The sequence below is a fragment of the Jaculus jaculus genome, chromosome 12, assembly GCF_020740685.1.
Source record: "Jaculus jaculus isolate mJacJac1 chromosome 12, mJacJac1.mat.Y.cur, whole genome shotgun sequence".
Lineage (NCBI taxonomy): Eukaryota > Metazoa > Chordata > Mammalia > Rodentia > Dipodidae > Jaculus > Jaculus jaculus.
Window position 1 is genome coordinate 62,616,283 of NC_059113.1, and position 23,879 is coordinate 62,640,161.

The 23,879-nt window shown below is 44.2% G+C and overlaps 1 protein-coding gene across 5 annotated transcripts; it reads left to right on the forward strand.

Annotated features, from left to right (window-relative positions):
- Positions 1-146: 146 nt before the first annotated feature.
- Positions 147-23,172, forward strand: Idnk (IDNK gluconokinase). 5 transcript variants are annotated; one of them, XM_045131612.1, is made up of 6 exons: positions 366-442; positions 4,295-4,440; positions 8,512-8,542; positions 9,297-9,383; positions 20,012-20,055; positions 22,598-23,172. In XM_045131612.1, the coding sequence occupies exons 3-6, from the start codon at positions 8,528-8,530 to the stop codon at positions 22,947-22,949; spliced, it is 498 nt and encodes a 165-aa protein (XP_044987547.1). In that variant the 5' UTR covers positions 366-442; positions 4,295-4,440; positions 8,512-8,527; the 3' UTR covers positions 22,950-23,172. The 5 variants fall into 5 exon arrangements, with proteins under 5 accessions (XP_044987549.1, XP_004671085.1, XP_044987548.1 ...); XM_004671028.2 differs by lacking the exon at positions 4,295-4,440 and having other exon boundaries at positions 155-442; XM_045131613.1 differs by lacking the exon at positions 4,295-4,440 and having other exon boundaries at positions 196-425.
- The last annotated feature ends 707 nt before the right edge of the window (positions 23,173-23,879 follow it).

Sequence of the window (23,879 nt, forward strand, 5' to 3'; positions counted from 1 at the left end):
AGCTCGTCCTGAGTTCTTTCCAAGGTCGAAGCCGAGAATCCTTGCTTTGCCTGAGATGAGGCACGTACAACATCAAGGGACCTCTCAGGCTGAGAGTGACAGCGTGGAGTCGTGCCTCTGGCCCCGCACAGCTGAGACCCACAACCTCCACCTGCCTGGTGTTTTCAGAGCCCACGTCATCCGAGCTGCAGTGCCCTCTAGCGCAACCGGAGCCTGGCAGAGCGCAGGCCCGCAGGCGTGCCTGCTGGGGGAGAGGCGCAGCAGAGTCCAGGGAGTCCAAGGCAGCGGCACGAAGTCCATCACGCTTGCCTCGGACTTCCGCCAGTTCCCCGGCGGTTTGGTCAACCGTGCAGGTGGGGGAGCAGAGCACCAGACGGCGGAGCCGGTCCGCGATGGCGGCACCCGACGCGCTGCTGCTGATGGGCGTGAGCGGCTCGGGGAAGTAGGTCCGGCGGGGGCGGGAGGCGAGGAGCCGGCGTGGAGCACGGGAGGCGAGGAGCGGGCGGGAGGAGAGGAGCGGGCGGGAGGAGAGGAGAGGAGAGGAGCGGGCGGGAGGAGAGGAGAGGAGAGGAGCGGGCGGGAAGAGGAGCGGGCGGGAGGAGAGGAGAGGAGAGGAGCGGGCGGGAAGAGAGGAGCGGGCGGGAGGAGCGGGGAGGAGCGGGCGGGAAGAGAGGAGAGGAGAGGAGAGGAGCGGGCGGGAAGAGGAGCGGGCGGGAGGAGAGGAGAGGAGAGGAGAGGAGCGGGCGGGAAGAGGAGCGGGCGGGAGGAGAGGAGAGGAGAGGAGAGGAGCGGGCGGGAAGAGGAGCGGGCGGGAAGAGGAGCGGGCGGGAGGAGAGGAGAGGAGAGGAGCGGGCGGGAGGAGAGGAGCGGGCGGGAGGAGCGGGCGGGAAGAGGAGCGGGCGGGAGGAGAGGAGCGGGCGGGAGGAGCGGGGAGGAGCGGGCGGCGGGCGCCGAGCGCGGGAGGAGAGGAGCAGGGAGGAAACAGGAGCTAGAGCCCCACGCGGGGCGGAAACAGGGCGGATCAAACGCCGGGGCCGCTTCCACGGTGGCCCACGTCAGCCAGGCAGTTTCTTGCAAAGGTCGCTGGGGCCAAGAGGACGTGTCTGCGCTGGGAGGTTCCCTAATGGAATCAGGTGGGAAGGCGCAGAGCCCAGAGCCAGCAGACCTTGCCCAGACCTTCTCACACTTGTCGGCCTGTCCTCTTAGGTCACTTCACGGGTTTTTCCGGTGAGATTATGGGGGAGGGGGAGAAGCATAGAACCAGATGCAACAGATCTCACTAAAGTGTCATGAGTTCCCAAGGCCTACAGTAACCCTTCTAGGGATTTTCTGAATCACTGGCAAGTTGTCTGGTTGCCAGATGTTAAAAAGACTTGTTAATCCAGAAAGGTAGTTATATCTTTTCACAATTATTGTGATTTTTTTTTTAGCCTCAAAGACAGGACTTTCTCCTCCTCCTTCCTTCTTTTTCGAGGTACGATCTCACTCTAGCCCAGGCTGACCTGGAATTCACTATGCAGTCCCAGGGTAGCCTTGAACTCACAGCGATCCTCCTACCTCTGCCACCCGAGTGCTGGCATTAACGGCGTGTGCCACCACATCCAGCTAAAAGCATGGCTTTCTTTTTTTAAAAACAAGATGTTTGTTTATTTATAGAATGAGAGTGGGCATACCAGGGTTTTTTGCTGCTGCAAGTGAACTCCAGGTTTATGCTCCACTTTTTGTTGTAGTGGGGTCCATTGTCGCACCAACAAGACCTCTGACTGATAAAGTTCTGGGAGTGAACCCACATGCCTGGGCTCACATCACAGTGTAGAATCTCTGAGAGCAGCTCAGAAGAGTGTCAGCTTTTATTGAGAAAAAAACAAACAAACAAACAACAAACTACAAAATGTTTATCACAAAAACAGGATGGGAGTTAAACCATAAATCACAATTCACATGTGACAGTTACAGACATAAAAGCAATTTTAAATATAGTGGGGAATTTGGTGCATCATAGAAGATGATAGGGAAGAAGGAAAAAGGGATTTGTGAACTGCTCTGTTTATCAGTTACGGGAGGCACCTGGGGGCGTGTGAGGTAGGTCTGTCACCTGTAGTCTCCCATTACCCAGTTTATCTGCCCTTAAGGAGTTTGCTTAACAATGCTGTTGAAACCAGCAGAGTCTCCTGCTTACCTGCCATTTGCTTTTTATAAGGAAGTGACTTCTATTTTTCTCTAGGCTAGGTATAAAGAAATGTAGAAAAATATAACATTTTGCTCTCTTTACGCTGTCTTAGGCTATATACGGGTACTGGGGAACTGAACCAAGGCAGTAGTCTTTGCAAGCAAGCATTTTAACCATTGAGCCATTCCTCTAGCCAAAAAAAAAAATCAGGACTTTCAAATGTGATGCATTTACTTTGAGACAGATTTTGATATGTAATCCAATCTGGCCTCAGCCTCTGAACCACTGGCCACCAGTGCTTCAAAAACAAGAAATTGAAAACTGAAATTGAAACAGGGAGACAAGAGCTGGGTGTGTAGCTATCATGCCCAGAGTTCAATCCTAGCACCGCAAAATAAACAACATAGAACCTGAAAGTTTCTGTCAATTTGAAGAGATTGGAAAATGTCAGCCTGTTGCCATGGTGTGATGTAGCAAGAGTTGAGTCTTAGGTCTTAGTGCTAATGCTTCCTGTCTCTGTGTTTGGGAAGTTTATTACCTTTGTTAATCTTAGATCATAAGAATGAGGTCTAAACCATATTATTTACAGATTATAATACTCATTAATGCAATAGCTATTGAGCTCAGTCCTTTCTCAGTGTAATAGTAAACACGACATATAAAATCCCTGTCCTCAAAACACTCTAGTATAGCAGAGAGTAAATGACTAAATACATACACCATGTGTTACCTGGTGATAGATACAATTAGAATAAAACAAGAACAAGTGGAGCAAGAAGTCCAAATAAGAAGGTCAAAGAGCCTGCTGTGAAGAAATGGCATTTTAACAAATCCTCACTAGAAAGTGAGGCAAAAAGCAATGGAAAGATAGCTGTGGGAAGGACACTGTAGGCGAAGGGAATGGCAGGAGCAAGGATCCTGAGGCATGGCTGCTTCCAAGCCTAGTAAGATAGCTCTTGTGTGCACTTTCTCTCTCCCCATCTCTCTCTTAAAAAAAAAAACACAAAAATTAGCCAGGCATGGTGGTGCACACCTTTAATCCCAGCACTTAGGTGGCAGAGGTAGGAGGATTGCCATGAGTTTGAGGCCACCCTGAGACTACAGTGTGAATTCCAGGTCAGCCTAAACTAGAGTGAGACCCTACTTCAAAACAAAAACAAAAACCCACAAAAATTAAAAAAAAATAAAAACACACACTCTTTCCCTACAAAACATACACACATAAAAGAAACCCACAAAAATTTAAAAAATTTAAAATTCTAAAAAAACAAAAATTAAGCCAGGCATGGTGGTGCACACCTTTAATCCCAGCACTCGTGAGGCAGAGGTAGGAGGATTATTGTGAGTTTGAGGTCACCCTGAGACTACATAGTGAATTCCAGGTCAGCCTGAGCTAGAGTGAAACTCTACCTCAAAAAACCAATAATAATAATTATAAACAAAAATTAAATTTATAAAACTTTCTCTCTAAAAAACAAAAATTAAAAAAATTTCAAAACTCTCTCTCACTCTCTAAAAACAATTAAGATAGCTATTGTGATTCAGAGAAGGGGATGAGCTCAGAAGAAAATTGTAGAAATTGGGCTGGAGAGATGGCTTTGTAGTTAGGTGCTTACCCATGAGCCTAAGGACTCATGTTTGATTTTCCAAATCCCATGTAAGCCAGATGCACAAACTGTCACTGCACACAAGGGAGCACACTGCCTGGAGCTGGGTTGTAGAGGCTGGAGGCCCTGGTGTGCCAATTATCCCTCTCTCCCCCTCTCCCTATCTTGCATTAAAAGAAAGAAATTAAGTGGTCATATATTTGGAGATAATTTGAAGGGAGAGTCAAAAAATGTGGCTATAGACTGGACATGAGGTAATTGGGTGAGGGGAGTCAAGATGAGTGAAGATTTGAGGCCTGAGTAATTGGACGAAGGGAGGTACTGCAGACAGCTAGGAAAAAAGGCAAAGTAGGTGTAGACAACCTGTTCACTATGTGCATCGCCTCTCCTCCCCCACAGACTAAGCAGTCGGTTTCTCTTGGGTTCACACCAGTGCCTAGCCCATAGGTGCTCTGTGAATATTTGCTGAGTGAATGAGGGAGCCATATGAGTTGCAGCAGTGTTTGTTTCCTTATAGTGAAGCCATCCTCACCAGGCTGCCTTCTGCTGTGAATGAAGCAAGCTTCAACTCTACTGCTGTTCACTCTCTTATTTCCCTCTCCCCCACTGGCCCGCTGTCTTGAAGTGACCAGCCTGCTGGGAGACATGATGCCCTGAAGTTTGGTTTGTAATGCTTAGATCTACCTGTTGTCTGTGAACCCAGTACTGTGACATTCCTGCCTGGGTACCTGGTGCATGCTCAGGAGTCCAGGTGTGGTGGTTTGATTCAGGTGTCCCCCATAAGCTGAGGTGTTCTGAATGTTAGGTTTCCAGCTGATGGAAATTGGGGAATGAACATCTCTAGGAGGTGGTGTATCTTTTTTTTTTAAATTATTACTTATTTGAGAGCAACAGACACAGAGAGAAAGACAGATAGAGGGAGAGAGAGAATGGGCGCACCAGGGCCTCCAGCCTCTGCAAACGAACTCCAGACGCGTGCGCCCCCTTGTGCATCTGGCTAACGTGGGACCTGGGGAACCGAGCCTCGAACCGGGGTCCTTAGGCTTCACAGGCAAGCGCTTAACTGCTAAGCCATCTCTCCAGCCCGGTGGTGTATCTTTGAGGGCAGGCTTATGGCGTATTAAAGCCAGCTCCCTCTTGCTAGTGTTTAGCACACTCTCCTGTTGCCATTGTCCAACTGATGTTGGCGAGGAGGTGATGGCTGTGGCCTAGGGCTCCCCTTTGGGGACCTTGTCCCTGAGTGCTTCTCAGTAGCACATATGTAAACAGAGAACACAAGTGCCATCTTAACAAGTGCTGGCCATTCTTCAGTCATTGGCTCATGACCTTTTTTTTTTGGTTATAAAGTGTTATTCATATATTACAAAAGAAAAGCATTAGTCACAATATGAACTACTTACTAGATATAGTCACATCAGCAGTAAACTGCTTGCTGATCCCTAACAATATATAACGTCTTTTATAACCATGATGGAAGTTTACAGTTTGAATACAAAATGTTCTATACATCAAAGTACACATTAACAAAAATAAGTTCTAGAAAGCATATAGCCTCTAAGACTAGTGAAAATGTCTTTAGCAGAAAATTTAAATTTTTTTTCTAATATTCATTTGATAAATATTTTGTAGAATTTAAAATGAGATTTCTCTTCTTTTGAACAATATTCCCGTTGTCAACCAATTCTGCAGATGAACGTCAAAACAGTTATTTCTAAAATGCAACCACATTGGAAATGCCCAATGGAATTTCTTTTCAAAATATAAGTCTAGCCTTTACTTGAATTTCAACAAATTGTAGTTATATACATTAGTAAAATTTGATATAAAATTATTCCATTGATATTTTCACAGTTTCTTAAAAAATATTAGTGGAGATAAATTATCTACCAATTTAAAAAATCCAAACATGTCCACTGAACAAAAATAAGTTTAGCTTTAGAACATTGCATGTTAACAGCAAAGTACTGTAAGTAGTCATGTTAAAGTTTTCTCAATTTCTATAAAATATTAGGCTAAAAATAAAATGGGGAACATATTCAATGTGTACAGGAAGATTCCAGGACTGGAGGAATGGCTTAGCAGTTAAGGTGCATGCTTGTATAGAAAGTGTCTAATATCTTTCCTAGTAAAGAATTTAACTGAGGACATTTAACTAAAATCAGAAGTTTTTAAAAGTACAATTTCAAAAAAAGTAAGTTTCTAAGGTAGATTTGCTTCAAAAATGTTATTGCATTTAGAAACATTTGTAGCTTTAAGCATCAATACTTCTGGAATACCAACTGTGCTCTTAAATTATTAGAAAATTAGAATTTTTCTTCTAGTTTATAATTATGTAAAATCTTTTCCATCTTTAAAGTGAAATGTACCTTTGAAACATTCATCCTTAGTTATTAGGGAAAACTAAAAAAGAAAATGTACTGGTTACTGTCTGGCTCAGAATATACAGATAGTAAGCTGGTTTCAAGGAGAGCTGAGGACTCATTACTAGCTCATGACATTTTTTTTTTTTTTTTTTAGGTAGAGTTTTACTCTAGCCTAGGCTGATCTGGAATTCTCTACGTAGTCTCAGGGTGGCCTCAAACTCATGGTGATCCTCCTACCTCTGCCTTCTGAGTGTTGGGAATAAAGGCGTGTGCCACCACACCTGGCTATTTTTATTTATTTATTTATTTGAGACAGAGAGAGGAGGGAGAGGGAGAAAATGGGTGTGCCAGGGCCTCTAGCCACTGCAAACAAGCTCCAGATGCATTCACCATCTGTGCATCTGGTTTACATGGGACCTGGAGAATCGAACCTGGGTCCTTAGGTTTAGCAGGCAAGTGCCTTAGCTGCTAAACCATCTCTCCACCCCAGCTTATGACTGAAAAAAAAATTTTTTTGTTGTTATTTTTATATTAGAGAAAGACAGAGAATTGAGAATTGGTGCCTAAAGCCTCAGCCACTGCAATCAGACTCCAGACACTTGTGTCACCTAGTGGGCATGTATGACCTTGTGTTTGCCTTACCTTTGAACATCTGGCTTACGTGGGATCTGGAGAGAGATCGAACATGGGTCCTTAGGCTTCACAGGCAAGTGCCTGAACTTTTAAGCTATCTCTCCAGCCTGGCTCATGACTTTTTTGTTGTTGTTGTTTGTTTTTTCGAGGTAAGGTCTCATTCTAGCTCAGGCTGACCTGGAATTCACTATGTAGTCTCAGGGGCCTCACACTCATGGTGATCCTCCTACCTCTGCCTCCTGAGTGCTGGGATTAAAGGCGTGCACCACCACACCCGGCTGGCTCATGATTTTTAAGTGTATCGCTTACATTCCTAATAGCACCTTAATGCTTTGACCGGCTGTGCTGGACATTAGCACTCTCTTCAAACCCTTCTCTCCTGTGACTTCAATAGAGCACTGTGATTTTATTCATTCCATATTTTTTCTCAAAAGACAAACATTCTGGGCATGTTGGCACACACCTTTAATCCCAGCACTCAGGAGGCAGAAGTAGGAAGATTGTTGTGAATTCAAGGCCAGCCTGGGACTACAAAGTGAGTTTCAGGTCAACCTGGGCTAGAGTGAATCACTACCTCAAAAAAAAAAAAAAAAAAAAAAAGATAAACATCTACACAATAGAGATGAAAGTACTTATTTTATTATTATTACTATCATCATCTTTATTTATTTATTTGAAGAGCAAGAAAGAGACACACACACATATACAGAGAGAGAGAGAGAGAGAGAGAGAGAGAGAGAGAGAATGGGCATGTCAGGGCCTCCAGCAAACAAACTCCAGACGCATGCACCACCTTGTGCCTCTAGTTTATGTGGGTACTGGGGAATCAAACTTGAGTTCTTAGGCTTTGCAGGCAAGTGCCTTAACCACTAAGCCATCTCTCCAGCCCTTAAAAAATATTTTTATTAGTTATATATTTGCAAGGAAAGAGAGACATGAGCATGTGCACACTAGGGCTTATTGTCACTGCAAACAAACTCCAGATGGATGTGCCCACCACTTTGTGCATCTGGCTTTGCATGGGTACTGAACATGGGCTGTTAGGCTTTGCAAGCAAGCACTTCTAATCACTGAGACATCTCTCTAGCCCCCTATCTTGCTGTTTTAACTTGGTTACTCCGGCTGACCCAGAACTGTCTGTCTTGCTTCCATCTTCCATGTGCTGGAATAGTAGGTATGTGCCACCATGCTCAGCTCCAAAACACTGATCATTGAAGAAAAAACCTCAGGGTTTTAATGAAAAAGAAATAGTGACGGGCTGGAGAGATGGCTTAGCGGTTAAGCGCTTGCCTGTGAAGCCTAAGGACCCCGGTTCGAGGCTCGATTCCCAGGACCCACGTTAGCCAGCTGCACCAGGGGGCGCACGCGTCTGGAGTTCGTTTGCAGTGGCTGGAAGCCCTGGCATGCCCATTCTCTCTCTATCTGTCTCTCTCTCCCTCTCTCTCTGTCCCTCTCAAATAAGTAAATAAAAATGAACAAAAAATATTTTAAAAAAAAAGAAAAAGAAAAAGAAATAGTGGCAACTGCCTAGTCATGAATCCATAGACATGTCTGGAGGACAGTGGAGGTCAGTCTCTCAACTCCCAGGTCAGGGCCTCATTGCTTCAAGGCTCAGACAAGTACCCATATTTGAATGCTAGCTGGGGCAATCTTCTGTTTCCCAGGCTCCTTTTGAGAAAGGAGGCACTTCACAGGTTGGGCAAGGACATTAATGGGAACTTCTATATCCTCTCCACAGATCCACCGTGGGCACCATGCTGGCCTCCAAGGTATTGGTTCTAAGGCCCTGAAATTGCCTGTCCCATGGTATTCTTGTCTTGCTTTCTTGCTTTTCTCTGGCTTCTAGTATTTGTGTAGACATCTCAACAAAGGTTTTAAAACCATTGGAGCAATTCAGATTTCTTCTTGATGGTCATAAATAGTGACAATGAGAAAGGTGGCTGCCTCAGCCCAGTGATTGTAATTTTTAAATATTTTTTATTTATTTGCAAGCATATATATATATATATATATATATATATATATATATGTATATATATATACATATATATATATATATGCATGCATATGTGTGTGTGTGTGTGTGTGTGTGTGTGTATATATAATGTTGATAGATAGAGAATGGGTATGCCAGGGTCTCCAGCCACTGCAAATGAACTCCAGACACATGTGCCACCTTGTGCATCTGGGTACTGGGGAATTGAATCTAGGTCCTCAGCCTTCAGAGGCAAATGCCTTAACTACTAAACAATCTCTCTAGCCCAATATTTGTAGTTTTTTGAGGCAGAGTCTTACCATAGCCTAGGATAATCTGGAACTCACTCTCTAGCCAGGCTGGCCTTGAACTCATGGCAATCCTCCTGCCTCAACCTCCCTAGGGGTGGGATTATTGGGTGTGACCCACTGTGCCTGGCTTGGTAGTGATATTTTTTCTACACCTGCCTAGTAGTACCTTCCCCGTGACTATCATATTGGCTGTGCTGTCTGACACATGTACCTTTTCTTTTCCCTTTTTTCCTAAAGCTGGGGTGGAAATTTTATGATGCAGATGACTACCACTCACAGGAAAATCGAATGAAGATGGGAAAAGGGATACCACTAACTGACCAGGTAACAGTGGCCGCCAGTGCCCAATACACCTACCTGGGTGATATAGGTTGAGATCTCTGTACCGCTTGCTGTGGTAGAGTTCCTGATCCAGCACCAGGGACCCTCTGAGCTAGGTGCACAATAGTCCTGCATAGTTAGTTTAGGCCTGCAGCTTTCTTATGAACGTAGCCCCAGGAACAAGCCACCCTTAGCTGCCTTAGCTGGCACATAGCTGCCACCCTTTGTAGCAGGACCTTTATCTCACCCTTGAGTGGCAGGACTCCCCTGTGCCTCATAATCAGGGAAGTTTATCACCTTCCAGGTCCTGTCAGCCTCCCCATCATGGCTACAGTGACCTTGCAAACTCAGATGTGACATGCCATCCATGCCTGAGACCTTTGAGGCTTCTCACTCAGCTCAGGATCAAGGCTAAACATGAACGTTCCTAAACATGACATCTAGCCTCTAGGCCACCCATATTGAGTCTTGTTTAGAAATGTTGTGTGTTCCTGTATCTCCATGGGAGCCACCTGGGCCCTCTTTGTCCCTCCTGTGACCATTATCCTGCCCATAGGACCTTTGCGTCCACTGTTCCCCTGATCCTGGGGATGTGCTTCCTTTCTCCTTCCTCCAGCAAATTTTGTTTCTCCTCCATACCTCAGCACCTGAGGCCACTTCTGCAGGGAAACCCACCCACAGGTCTCACGTTCTCTTCCTATTCTGTGAAAGGCATTGGTGATCACCAAGTGAAGGACTCACCAGAGCTGAGTCAAAGCAGCTGAAATCGAAAGAGAAGGGTTAATTGGGGGGGGGGGGGTGCAAAGGGATGCATTCCAATGTAGGAGCCGAAACAGCTGACATTTGGGACTTCAAGCTTGAACCACCCTGTTCTGTTATAGCCTTCTGCCTGAGGACACACTTTAGAAACTATACTCAGGAAGAAAAAACAAAAAGAAAATGTTATAAATGGCAGTATTATTATTATTTGATTTTTTGAGGTAGGCTCTCACTCTAGCTCAGGCTGACCTGGAATTTACTATGTAGTCTCAGGGTGGCCTCGAACTCACAGTGATCCTCCTACTTCTGCCTCCAAAGTGCTGGGATTAAAGGTGTGCACCACCACACCAGCCTGGCAGTATTACTTTTAGCTCCACTAATACATTAATGTGGTAGGTAAGCTTAGCTGATTGCAAGGCAAATGCAGGAGTCTTTGGAAAGATAAGTTCAGAGGTGGGGAGTACTGCATGCCTTTAATTCCAACACTCAGGAGGCTGGGGTCAGAGGTTTGCCATGAGTTCAAGGCCAGCCTGTGCTACAGAGTGAGTTTCGGGTTAGCCTAGATTAGAGTGAGACCCGTCCTCAAAAACAAAAGAAAGATGAGTTTAAATGGTACATTAGATATTAAGGGCTGGGGTGGAGCCTAGTTGTAGATCACACGCTTAGCATGCACATGGTCTAGGTTCTGAGATCACAGGCATTGAAGGAATGTGTACAGTACAGTCAGAGGCTTGCAAACATCAGTACCAGGGGAAGCATACACAGTGAAAGCATCAGGGAGGGTAACATACTGCTGCCCTGTCGTGACCACCTCGACCAGCAAGAATGACACGACCTGAGAGCTCTTCTTTAAGCAGTTTATTCAGGAACCTTGAACAATCTTCTGACCCCGGGGAGAGCCGACCCACAAGCTAAGTAGTCCTGCGCTAGCCAACCCTAGTGAGCCACGTGGCCCATGCAGATAGGTCCACGATTAAGGAAGCAGAATTAGTTAAGCAGCCTCAGCCAAATAAGGACTTGTTTATCCCAGAGAGCGCTCGCTATCGGGCTAGCGGAAGGCGGAAGCCGACGCCATCTTTAGGGCGCGGCACATCGCAGCTCTCCACAGTTCCCCCTTTTTGTTTTAAATGAAACAGGTGAGAGTAGAGGTCTGAGCTCTGTAGTGAAATCCAGTACCGATTTTTCCAGAGGCGGGAGTGAGGATGGATATTATGGGGAAAGGACGGTACTAACCCGCTTTCTCTCACACATGCTCTCCTCTAGGCTGCTAACTGCAGGCGGCATACCTAGAGTGCAGTGCTTTGCCTCGCAACCTGAACATGCTGAGTATTCTAGCTCTTCATGACAGCAAGCCATGCATAAGGGGACTGTCCTGCCTCAATGGCTGTAAAGGCCTGAATAATCATAGCCGCATTCCTTTGCTGTGTGACCCTCATCTTGCATAGACACCACAGGCCCACCAAAAAGACCAGCACCAGGAGACCAGCCATCACTCCCAATAGCACCATGACAAAAGGGAGCCCACCTAGGCTGAGGGGGAATATCCATGCCATGTCCATAACTCTGAGGCCATCGACCACTAATCCAGGAGGCATTAACTGAAAATTGGCCTGGGCTCCAAGGGGCTTCCATCCAGGCAGCAGACTGATTATAAAGCATCACACACGGGCTTATTTGACTAATATTACTTACCAGCAAAAAGCACAAACTTCCCACTAGTGGTACACTAACATTGCCTTCAACGGGACTAATTTCCACATCCAAGGGCAAATAGGAGAGACGTAAACTTTTATTGCTAGCAAAAAAGCGAGGGAAAATTTGGGCATTATATTGAACCAGAAGAGGCTTTGGAAACACCGACAAGATCCCCCATCGAGGTTCCGCCTGAGTCAGACTCCATCTCAGGCCTATCAGCATCCATAGCGGAAGGATCTTCATGTTGGACTTTTCTGGTCAGTCTCTCGGGCACCCACACTGGATCCTGATGATCCTGCGGAAAAACGCAAACAGACCCTCTTGTCCACATCAATATAGGATCAGGGCCATGCCACGTTCCCGTGAGCACATCTTTCCATTTAACATATCCTTTCAGGGATCCACCTTGACGTTGATGACGATCTGCCGCGGAAAGGCCATCCTCGTCCAAATTTTAAAAATTAAGAGTAAAAAGAGCTAGAGATATTCTTTCCTTGGGGGTGTAGCCTTGGCTTATTCCCCCTTTTTGTTTTTGTAAGCATTCTTTTAAGGTGCGATGAGCACTTTCCACAATTCCTTGTCCTTGAGGATTATAGGGTAATCCATGATTAAGCTGTTTGCAGAAGGAGGTAAAAGTCTGAGCCGTGTAGGCTGGTCCATTATCTGTTTTTAGTTGTTGTGGCTTCCCCCATGCCACCTAGGCTCCCAAGCAATGTTCTATGATATTGCGAGCTTTTTCTCCACTCAAGGGGGTAGCATAAATGACACCTGAACAGGTGTCCACAGAAACATGAACATATCTTAAAGTTCCAAATTCTGAAATATGTGTTACATCCATCTGCCAGATCTTAAGCGGCATCAACCCTCTAGGATTTACCCCTACACTGGGAGGATGATGGTGAATCACACATTGAGGGCAATCTAAAACTACCTGTTTGGCATCCGCTCAAGACAGATGAAATTTCATTTGTAAGGTCTTAGCGTTGACATGGAAAGTCTAATGAAATTGTTTGGCTTGATCTAAAGACGAACTCAAAAAAATACATTCTATCCTGGTCCATTGGTCAACATCATCATTTCCTTTATTTAATGGTCCAGGCAATCCTGTATGCGCTCTAATATGTTGAATATAAAAGCAATGTTTTCTATGCCAAATCAAATTTTGTAACTCTTGTAATAAGGCATATACAGTACTGTTATTCTTTATAGGGCCTGCTATTTCTAAAATTTTTATTGCATTAACTACAAATGCTGAATCTGAAATCAAATTAAATGCAAATTGACAATTTTTAAATATTTCTAAAATGATTTTCAATTCCACAATTTGAGGAGAGCCTGGTTGAAACAGGCATAACACAAGTTCCTGTTTCTCTACCATATAAGCCCCACAACCTGTCTTTGAATCATCAGTAAATATATTTGGTGCTCCCTTAAGGGGAGATATGGAAGTGATTTTAGGAAAGATTACAGGTTGTTCCTTGAAAAATGATAATAAAGGATGTTTTGGATAATGATTATCTATCACTCCATCAAAATTACACTGTAAAATTGTCCAGTCATCTACAGTGCCACATAAGATCTTAATTTGATGACTAGAATAGGGCACTATAATCATGGCAGGGGCAACTCCAAAAAACTGCAAACATTGTTGTATACCATTTAAAGCTAGAGCAGCAACCGCAGTGGGATAATGTTCTATGGATTTAACTGGGGAAACTTTTGGATATATCCATAATAATGGTCCATCCTGCCATAATAAACCTGTAGGTTTACTATAGGTGGAAAATATACATAATGTAATGGGCTTACCTTCTTGCCATCTTTGTAAAAAGGCACTTTGTAACCTTTCTTCAACCTTCTGTAAGGCTTGTCTAGCTTCTTCTGTTAATTGTCTAGGGGAATCCAGTGCCGAATCGCCCACCAATGTATTATAAAGCAGCCTTAATTCATAATTTGGCAACTTTAAATAACTTCGGACCCAATTAATGTCTCCCAATAATTTTTGAAAATCATTTAACGTTTTTAAATTATCTTTTCTCAAATCAACCTTTTGTGGGACTATTTGATTTTTATCAATTTTGGCTCCTAAGTAATTCACAACCTCATCCTTTTGTACCTTCTCAGGAGCAATATGTAGGCCTTTCTTCAACAATTCGATTAATTTTATATATGCATTATCTAAAACCTTTTCATCTTTTGCAGCAAGCAAAATGTCATCCATATAATGGACACATTTAATTGCGGGAAACTCCTGCCTTAAAGGTTGGATGGCGGAACCTTTATACAATTGACACATGGTAGGACTATTAGCCATGCCCTGTGGTAAAACAACCCATTCATATCTTTGATCTGGTTCTTCATGATTGCAGGATGGCACAGTAAATGCAAACCTTTCACTATCTTGTTGACACAGAGGAATGGAGAAAAAACAATCTTTAATATCAATAACAATTATAGGCCAGGAAGCCGGCAATGATGATAACAATGGCAACCTTCGTTGTACTGGGCCCATAATCTGCATTTGTTGATTAATAGCTCTCAAATCATGCAGCAAACGCCATTTACCAGATTTCTTTTTAATCACAAATATGGGTGTATTCCATGGTGACATTGAAGGTTTTATATGTTTTAAAATTAATTGCTTTGCCACTAATTCCTTAGCAGCACTTAATTTTTCAGAGGAGAGTGGCCACTGAGGAACCCACATTGCCCCCTCTGTCTTCCAAGTGATGGGAATCCCTTCCTCAGTGGCCCCTATGAAAAACCCAGACCTTGCTTGGGGCTTCTCTGTTGAGTGGTAATTGGACTTTTATGTCCTTGTAGGTATTTCTTCATCCCATACCCTGGATGGTACCCCATATCCTGCATAATCTTTTGGGAAATTTCTGAGTATTCATTACTTAACTTAAAACCCATGTCTTTTAGTAGGTCTCTTCCCCAAAGGGAAATAGGAAGTTCTAGCATATATGGTTGCATGACCCCAGAATGTCCCTCCTGATTTTGCCATTTTAACTGTCTTGCATTCATATCTGGAGTTTTTGCATAACCTAGGCCTTGAAAAGTTTGAGAAGAAGCCTGTATTGGCCAATTGGATGGCCAGTCTCTTTTTGAAATAATACTTTTATCTGCCCCGGTATCCAGAAGCCCAAGAATTTCTTTGCCTTCAACCCTTAATTTTAATGTGGGTCTCTGCTCAAGATCCAGGGATAAAAATGTTAAATCATTCCCTATGGACCCAAATCCTTTATCTCCTCTCTCTCATAAATTAGCAGTAAATCTTTCATGAAGGCTGGGTAAAATGAGTAACTGGGCTATATGATCTCCGGGGGAAATGGCCACAATCCCTCGAGGGGAAGACACCATGATCTTAACTACACCGGTAAAATCTGGATCAATCACACCTGGATGAACTATCAGGCCTCGTAGGGCTGACGATGATCTTCCTAGCAACAAACCAACTGTACCCAGTGCTAGGGGTCCTTTAAAATCAGTATCCACCACCTGGACCCCCATGCGAGGAGTTAATACGAGTCTGATGGTGGCATGGAGGTCCAATCCTGCTGAGCCTGCAGTGGCTCTCCGGGGTCCCTCGGACAACGGAGGCTGGGCCATCTCTCCACTTCCTGGTTGTTGTTCTGACTCTCTACTGCCCCATATATTTGCGGGCCCTGGTGGCGTGGGCCCTGCTGTCCATTTTTTGGACAGGCTCCACCATAACCTGGACTAAGAAGTTGCCCATTAATATCCTTCACAGATCGGCATTCATTAGCCCAGTTGTTCCCCTTTTTACATTTCGGACATAGTCCAGGCTGCCTGGGGCATAGGCTGTTTCCTGTATTTGGTGTATTTTCCCTCTCAGGACATTGCCTTTTAAGGTGTCCCATCTTGCCACATCTAAAGCAAGCCTTTGAACCTCCTCTCTTGTTTTGAGACAGCTGTATCACAGCCGCTGCAAGACCAGCATTTGTCAGGGGTCCTCCTAGTTCTCTACAAACTTTCATCCAAGCCTCCAGTCCCTTGCTTTTATATGGGGTAATAGCAGCTCTACATTCTTTTGTACATTGCTCATAAACTAACTGTTTTATAAGGGGCATAGCAGCATCAGGATCCCCCAAAATCCTTCCTGCCGCTTCTACCATTCTTGCCGCAAAGTCAGAGAATGGCTCCATGGGTCCTTGTAAAATCGTCTTCTCCTTTGTTTGGCAAGGATTTCCATGCCTTAATGGCAATCTGATTGACCTGTCCATAAACCTGTACAGGATATCCTGTCTGCTGGTTGGCAAACCTTCCCTGTCCTAGCAACATATCTCTGTCCCAGACGGGATTTCCATCCCTAGCATTGACAGCAGCCTGCTCTGTAGCAAATTCAATTGTAAAGGCTCTCCAATCTAAATATTGTCCTGGACTCAAGCAGGCTTGGGCTAGTCCACCCCAATCATTTGGGGTCATGCAGTGCCTGTTCAATGACTCTACTTGGGCTATGGTGAATGCAGCAGTTATGCCATTTGTTCTTACTGACTCAGCTAGGGACTTGATGACCATAAAATCAAGAGGCTCCTCATAGCGGTTACCCTGAGCATCTTGAAAAACTGGACAAGCAAGTTGTAGCTCTGATCTTACAGCTCACCACACTTCCGGGCAAAAGGAACGTCCTGAACCTCCCGAGGGAGCTGGGTTGCCCGACTCATCATACAATGGCGGAGCAGAAGGGATCTTGTTCAGCTGTCCCACCGTACTATCGGGCCCTGACTTTTCTTTTTCCTTTTTATCCTTCAAAGAATGTTTTCCCATCCTCTCTACTAAAGCTTGCAGCTCCTCATCTGTATCAGAGCAGTCCGTGTCTGTTGTTTCCCTTTCTCCTGACTTCTCTGATCTTTCTTCCTTTAACATTTCTAAAACTGTTTGTCCTTCCTCCACTGCTCTGCAGTACCTCTGGTCCTCGAGACAGCGTCTAATCAGCTTCCAGATTGGTCTAACTCCTGCCTTTAAAGTTTCCTGATCCCAAGCGAAGTCCAGATCCCTCCCTAACTTATCCCAGCACTCGACCGTTAGGTTACCTGACATCGCAAACCAGGGGGCAACAGTATCGCACTCATTCAAAAATCTCTCTAGGGTACTTTTCTTAACTTTTAAATTCTTTGACAAAAGCAGCTCCTGAAGAGCCAAAAAAATTGGGTGCGAATGAGAAGCGCCCATAGTTACTTTTACCTTTAACTCTGCTCACTGGTCCGCAGTGACTTTACTTTCGGTTCGCTATCACCGCGAACTCTTCTTCGCTCTCCTTTTATCTACAGAGTAGAGCACAAGTTGTCGCTTCCCCGCAATCTTTATTGTCCCACCTTACCTTAGGGAACTTAACAGCGCTGCCCTGACTGCAAAAAGTTCTGAGCCTCCTTTGAGAGAGAGGTTCCCCGACGGGCCACCACTTGTCGCGACCACCTCGACCAGCAAGAATGATGTGACCTGAGAGCTCTTCTTTAAGCAGTTTATTCAGGAACCTTGAACAATCTTCTGACCCCGGGGAGAGCCGACCCACAAGCTAAGTAGTCCTGCACTAGCCAACCCTAGTGAGCCACGTGGCCCATGCAGATAGGTCCACGATTAAGGAAGCAGAATTAGTTAAGCAGCCTCAGCCAAATAAGGACTTGTTTATCCCAGAGAGCGCTCGCTCTCAGGCTAGCGGAAGGCGGAAGCCAATGCCATCTTTAGGGCGCGGCACATCGCAGCTCTCCACAGTTCCAAGGTGGTTGTGTTAGTATGAAAAGAGCCTGAAGACACCTGAACCAAGAAAATGTTTCCATGGTTATGGACCTAGAGACTCTGCTGCTCAGCCTTGTTGTCAACTTAGAGAACACAGCTGTCACCTGAGTGGGAATAAGAGATAGTTCATTGTACAGCCAAATGTGAACACAGATTTAGGTTACCCCAGGTTTCATGCTCAAACATGTTAACAGTTTCATGAGGCTTTATAATAACAGAACAAGGAAGACATAACTCAAAATGCATTAAATACACTGGTGGGATACCAGGTAGGCAGGTGGCAGCAGAGCTGAGAAGTCTCCGCTACAGGCCTCAGATGCTGTCTGATGACATTCTTAGCTTTTGGGTTCTGGACCCTAGGGTATGTCTGTACGTTCCCAAATGATTCATCTAATATTCACAAGGATGTTAGGTCACACACAGAAGTGGAAAGTAAGTGGCTAGCATAAATTTGCTCTACACCTACAACATTCCAACTACTCCAATAATCGAAGCTCTAATCAGTCATTTGCCTTGTAGGATGTTTGATGTAGGTAAAGTTTCTTTCTGGGCATTTTATTTTTTAACTTTTTGTTGACAACCTCCATACATGTAGACAATGTACCATCATCTTGTTTCCATCCTGCAAACCCCCTTTTCCCCCTCCCAAGTCCCCCTCCACTGAACCCCTTCTTTCCAACTAGTTTCACTTCTACTTTGATGTTAATAATGTTTTTTTAACCTCCTATTATATAGGTCTTGTATAGGTAGTGTCAGCCACTGTGAGGTCATGAATATCAAGGCCACTGTGTCTGGAAGATAGCATTGCAAAACACCCCTTCTCTTCTTTTAGCCCTTACATTCTTTCTACTACCTCTTCCTCAATGGTCCCTGAGCCTTGGAGAGTACAATAGAGATATATTGGTGCTAAACACACTACTGTCATTTCTTCTCAGAACTTTGGTAAGTTTTGAGTCTCTTCAATAGTCATCACCATCTAAAAAGAGATGTTTCATAACCAAAAGTGAGAGTAACATTAATATATGGCCATAAACATAAGTATTTAGAGGACAGTTTAGTGGACATAAGATATCCATTTAGCCAGACAACAGTAGTAGTTTCCCATCTAGGGCTTATGACCTCCCCAGCTTTTGATTAGGTTTTCAGTATTGGGCAAGAAGTCCCTCCAGTAGACCAGGCCTCAAATCCAATCAAAGAGCAGTTGTTTCCCCCATAATGGACATTCCACTACTGTACCCATTGGTATATATGGTCTGCATGTCCAGTTTTAAAGCTTATGGGGGCCTCTGCTGGTTAAGACCATTAGTGAGTTTTCACCCCAACAGGCTGCATAGCTCTTTCCAGCATCTTAACAGCTAGTCAACAGCTTCTAGTTCAGCTCCAACTTGATTTCTCAGTGACCTGCAGCCCACACATATGGTGTCTTCAGCAATAGAGTCTTACCATCTAGTTCTGGTGGGCAACAAAGAGCCTTGGCAGTAGCCTGTAATGTTTGGGGGCCCATCAGGAACTTCCCTGGCCAATAACTTGCTGGAAAGTATCCCATCCTTGGCACTGAATTTTTTTTTTTTTTTAAACAATCTATGGCTTTTTCTTCTTCCTTCTTTTCCTTTCTTCTTTTAAATTTTTTTTTTTTTTTTTTTTTTTTTGGTTTTTTGAGGGGTCTCACTGTAGCCCACACTGACCTGGAATTCACTCTGTAGTATCATGGTGGCCTCAAACTCATGGCAATCCTCCTATCTCTGCCTCCCAAGTACTGGGATTAAAGGTGTGCGCCAACCACAGCCAGCTCCTTTCTTCTTCTTTTAAAAAAAAAAAATCTGTGGCTTCTGTGTACAGCATTATCCACCTCACAGGGTATTTCTGCCCAAACACTCTTTTTGTAACATATATATTATTTTCTTTTGATTTATTTATTATTAATTTGAGACGGAGAAAGAAAGATGGAGAGAGAAAGAAAGAGAGAGAGATGAAGATGGAATGGGTACACCAGGGCCTCCAGCCTCTGCAAATGAACTCCAGATGCATGTGCCACCTTGTATATCTGGCTTATGTGGGTCCTGTGAAATTGAACCTGGGTCCTTTGGCTTTGTAGGCAAACACCTTGACTACTAAGCCATCTCTCCAACCCTACACATATATTATTTAGCTAGTGAAGAAGTAATTTTCCATTTTGCTTATTAATAACATTGTCAATTTTGATTAATCCCCCTCTTATTCCTTCCTCTTTTCCATTACTTCCCCTGACCCCACTTAGTTCATTTCACCCCCTTTTCTAGATATTTTAGTTTACTATGCGTGGCTTGCTTCTCAAAGCCACTAAGCGCTCTCAGGAATAAACATTTGTGGATATGGTGCAACTATGTTCTGTACAAAAAATACCTGGGAAAGTCACTTTGTGTCCACTCTAATTTCAGGACAGATTTCCATGGCTCTGCAGCTTACATGACATTTTACTAAGGTAAGAAGAGACCATTGGACCTTGCCATAAACTATTAGGTAAAAAAAAGAAGAAGAAGAAGAAAAGAAAGGGAGAAAGAAAAATCTCGTCAGAAAATACAGGAGGAAAGAGAGTCCTGGTTGAAGCCACAGCTGACTGATGAGGAAGGGTGGGAGGAGAGCGCGCCCCTGTCAAGTGAGCGTCACTGATTGGAAGCAGCCACACACAGTCCATAGCACAGTTGGGCTTTGCAGACAAATCGCTTCCGCGATGACTAGCTGGGAGTGCTTTGTTTCTCTTTCCCTCAGCTGACATGAATCCAGAGCCTTGTACATGCTGGGCATGTGGCTTAGTGGAGCCACATCCCCCCAGAGTCTTGATGAGCCATGTGGTTTCCATAAGGTCAGTTCTTCATCTGGAAAAAGGAAATAAGAGTTCTTCCTCACAGGTTATTACGAGGAATAATTGGGGTTACACTTAGAACAGTGACTAATATTCAGCCCTCAAAGAAAGTTAACTGAAGGCCGGGGGTAGAGCTCAGTGGTACTTATGTAGAATATTCAAGGTTCTGTGGTTGGTAGCCAGTAACAAAAAGGAGAGAAAACAAGGGCTGGAGAGATGACTTAGCGGTTAAGCGCTTGGCTGTGAAGCCTAAGGACCCCGGTTCAAGTCTCGATTCCCCAGGACCCATGTTAGCCAGACGCACAAGGGGGCGCATGCGTCTGGAGTTCGTTTGCAGAGGCTGGAAGCCCTGGTGTGCCCATTCTCTCTCTCTGTCTTCCTCCCTCTTTCTCTCTCTGTCTGTAGCTCTCAAATAAATAAATAAAATAAACAAAAAAAATTTTTTTAAAGAAAGAAAACAAGGTAGCCATGCATGTTTTAGCCTACCTGACTCCTCATTTTTGTTCTTCTTTCAAGCTATGAATGAGGAAGCTTTGGGTCATTTGTAGGTGAACAGGATTAGAGTCCTGCATGGTCTGGCTCTGTAGCATGCCTCTAAACTAACAGCAACCCCACCCAGCTGCCAGTCTAGAAATCTGGTTGGGACTGGAGAATAAAAAGGAGACAGGATGGGTTATAATTCTTTCTAACATAAAGTCATATTTTGTCATACTTGAACCAGGTGGGCCATGGAAAGTTAAAATATAATTTAAAATACAGCACGGATAGGCATGGTGGCACATGCCTTTAATCTCAGCACTTGGGAGGCTAAGGTCCAAGGATGCTGTGAGTTCAAGGCCAGCCTTGGCTACAGAGTGAGTTCCAGGTCTGCCTGGACTAGGTGAGATCCTGCTTAAGTAAATAAATAAATACACAGTTTGCTTTTTTTTTTTTTTTTTCCTTTTTCATCTTCTTGACATGGCTAACAACCCTGTCTTTACATGGGTTTGGTTTTGGTTTAGGAGTTTTGGATTTCAGGGTTTGAAAATTCCTGCCCTCCCAGGTCTCTGACATGAAGACTCATCAAAGTCTATAGTACAAAAGTAGGCAGTAATATAAGCAGAGATGAGCCTATCTAGTGTGGTAGAGACCCAACCTCTAGACCCAAAATAAATAAGCTTTGTTTATTTGAGGCCTAGTCTAACTTGGCTATAAGATCAAACTCAGTTCTGAAAACCTTCTACCAAATGTTCAAGCCAATGTTGACCTTGTGCCTCTTAGCTGAAGTCCCTTGCTGGCCCACAGATGGCTGTCAGTCACACACTGCCGCTGGATGGATGTCCTTGTGTGGTCTCTGGCCACATAGGTTCCTGCTTACGGGTGTTCAGTCATGCTGCCTGTCTACGGCTCTCCTCAGCACATAACAGGGTACTTCTCACATCCTGTTCATCTTGCTCGCACAGGGACTGTACTCCCCCCATTTCTCCAGTTTCACATTGACAAATCCCCCCCCCCACTTTGCTACCACACTGCAGAAGCCAGTTCTATAATGCAGATCACTAAGCATCTTGCCATGGATCTGAGCTGTTCTGTTTGCATGGTGCAGGTGCACGTCAGGGACCCCTTGTGTCCCACACACTGAGTTGGAGCCATATCTTGCATCCATAGGAGGAAGGAAGTATGTCTGCATATCAGGTGTGTCAGTTAGTGCTGTCCTTAGGGATAGCACCATAAAAAATTTTTATTTTATTTATTTATTTGAGAGCGACACAGAGAGAGAGAGACAGAGAGAGAGAGAGAGAGAGAATGGGTGCACCAGGGCCTCCAGCCACTGCAAACGAACTCCAGACATGTGCACCCCTTGTGCATCTGGCTAATGTGGGTCCTGGGAAATTGAGCCTCGAACTGGGGTCCTTAGGCTTCACAGGCAAGCACTTAACCGCTAAGCCATCTCTCCAGCCCAATAGCACCATTTTAAACATGATGAACCAGTGTCTAAGATTGCTTAGTTTACAGTGAAAGATCTTTACCTCCAAGTTAGGAGTGCTCAATTCTTCACCTCTGTTTTCAATTAACACTTCACTGGCAGAGATTGTAATCCTCCACCTAGAATCAACTCCATTGTTTTAAATGTTCTTATTTTCTCCCTCTCTCTTTCCTTCTCTCCTTTCCCTCCAAACAGAGAGGTAGCCTCTGGACAGCGTATCATTCTAGCCTGTTCAGCACTGAAAAAAATGTACAGAGACATCTTAATACGAGGAAATACTAATCAACCTCTGAAATGTGGGGCACCGGGAGTGGAAGAAAAGCCGGCTGAGATACAGCTCATGGTTGTCCACCTGAGTGGGTCATTTGAAATCATCTCCGGACGCTTACTGCAAAGAAAAGGGCACTTTATGCCCCCTGAGCTGTTGCAGTCCCAGCTTAATACCCTGGAGCCTCCATCAGCTCCAGAAAATTTCATCCAAATCAGTGTGGACAGAAATCTTACAGAGATTGTTGCAACAATTATGGAAGTTCTAAAAATGAAATAATATTTTCACACCTGTGGTTTCTGATCAATCAATCTGTCACCATCCCAAACTTTGCTCCTGTATCCAGCCTGGGATGTATTATAAATTTTTAATTTAGGCCAAACCATAATGTACTGAGATATTTATTTGATATTGGTAGGGACTTGTCATGTGCTGTACCATATGCTGGAGAAAGGAAAGGAACTTTGAAAGTTAAGCTCAAATTAAAGTTCAAATTCATGGGGCTGGGAGATGGCTTGGCACTTAAAGATAGGGGCTTGCAAAGCCTGTTGGCATGGGTTTGATTCCCCAATACCCACATAGAGCCAGCTGCATAACATAATGCAGGCATCTGGAATTCATTTGTAGTGGCAAGAGTTTTCCCCCCATTCTCTCATAAACAAATAAACACAATTGTTTAAGAACATTAAGTTCAAGCTGGGCACGGTGGTACATGCCTTTAATCCCAGAACTCAGAAGGCAGAGGTAGGAGGATCACTGTGAGTTCGAGACCACCCTGAGACTACATAGTGAATTCCAGGTCAGCCTGGGCTAGAGTGAGACCCTACCTCAAAAAAGAAAAAAGAAAGTCAACAAAACATTAAGTTCATATATATTGCAATAACTGATCAGAAGAAAATCTGTAATCAATGCTGGAAATGATTACCTTTCCAAGAACTTTTTTTTTTAATTAATTAATTTTTTTTTTTAGGTAGGGTTTTGCTTTACTCCAGGCTTGCTTGGAATGCATGACAATCCTCCTATCTATGCTTCCCCAGTGTTGGGATTAAAGGTATGCACTGCCAAGTCTGGCATCCTAGAACTTTTTTTGCTCATGCCTATGTTTGACCCCCAAAAGTAAACTTTGCTAGTTTTTTTTAAATTTTTTTTTAATTTTTATTAGCATTTTCCATGATTATAAAAAAAATCCCATGGTAATTCCCTCCCTCC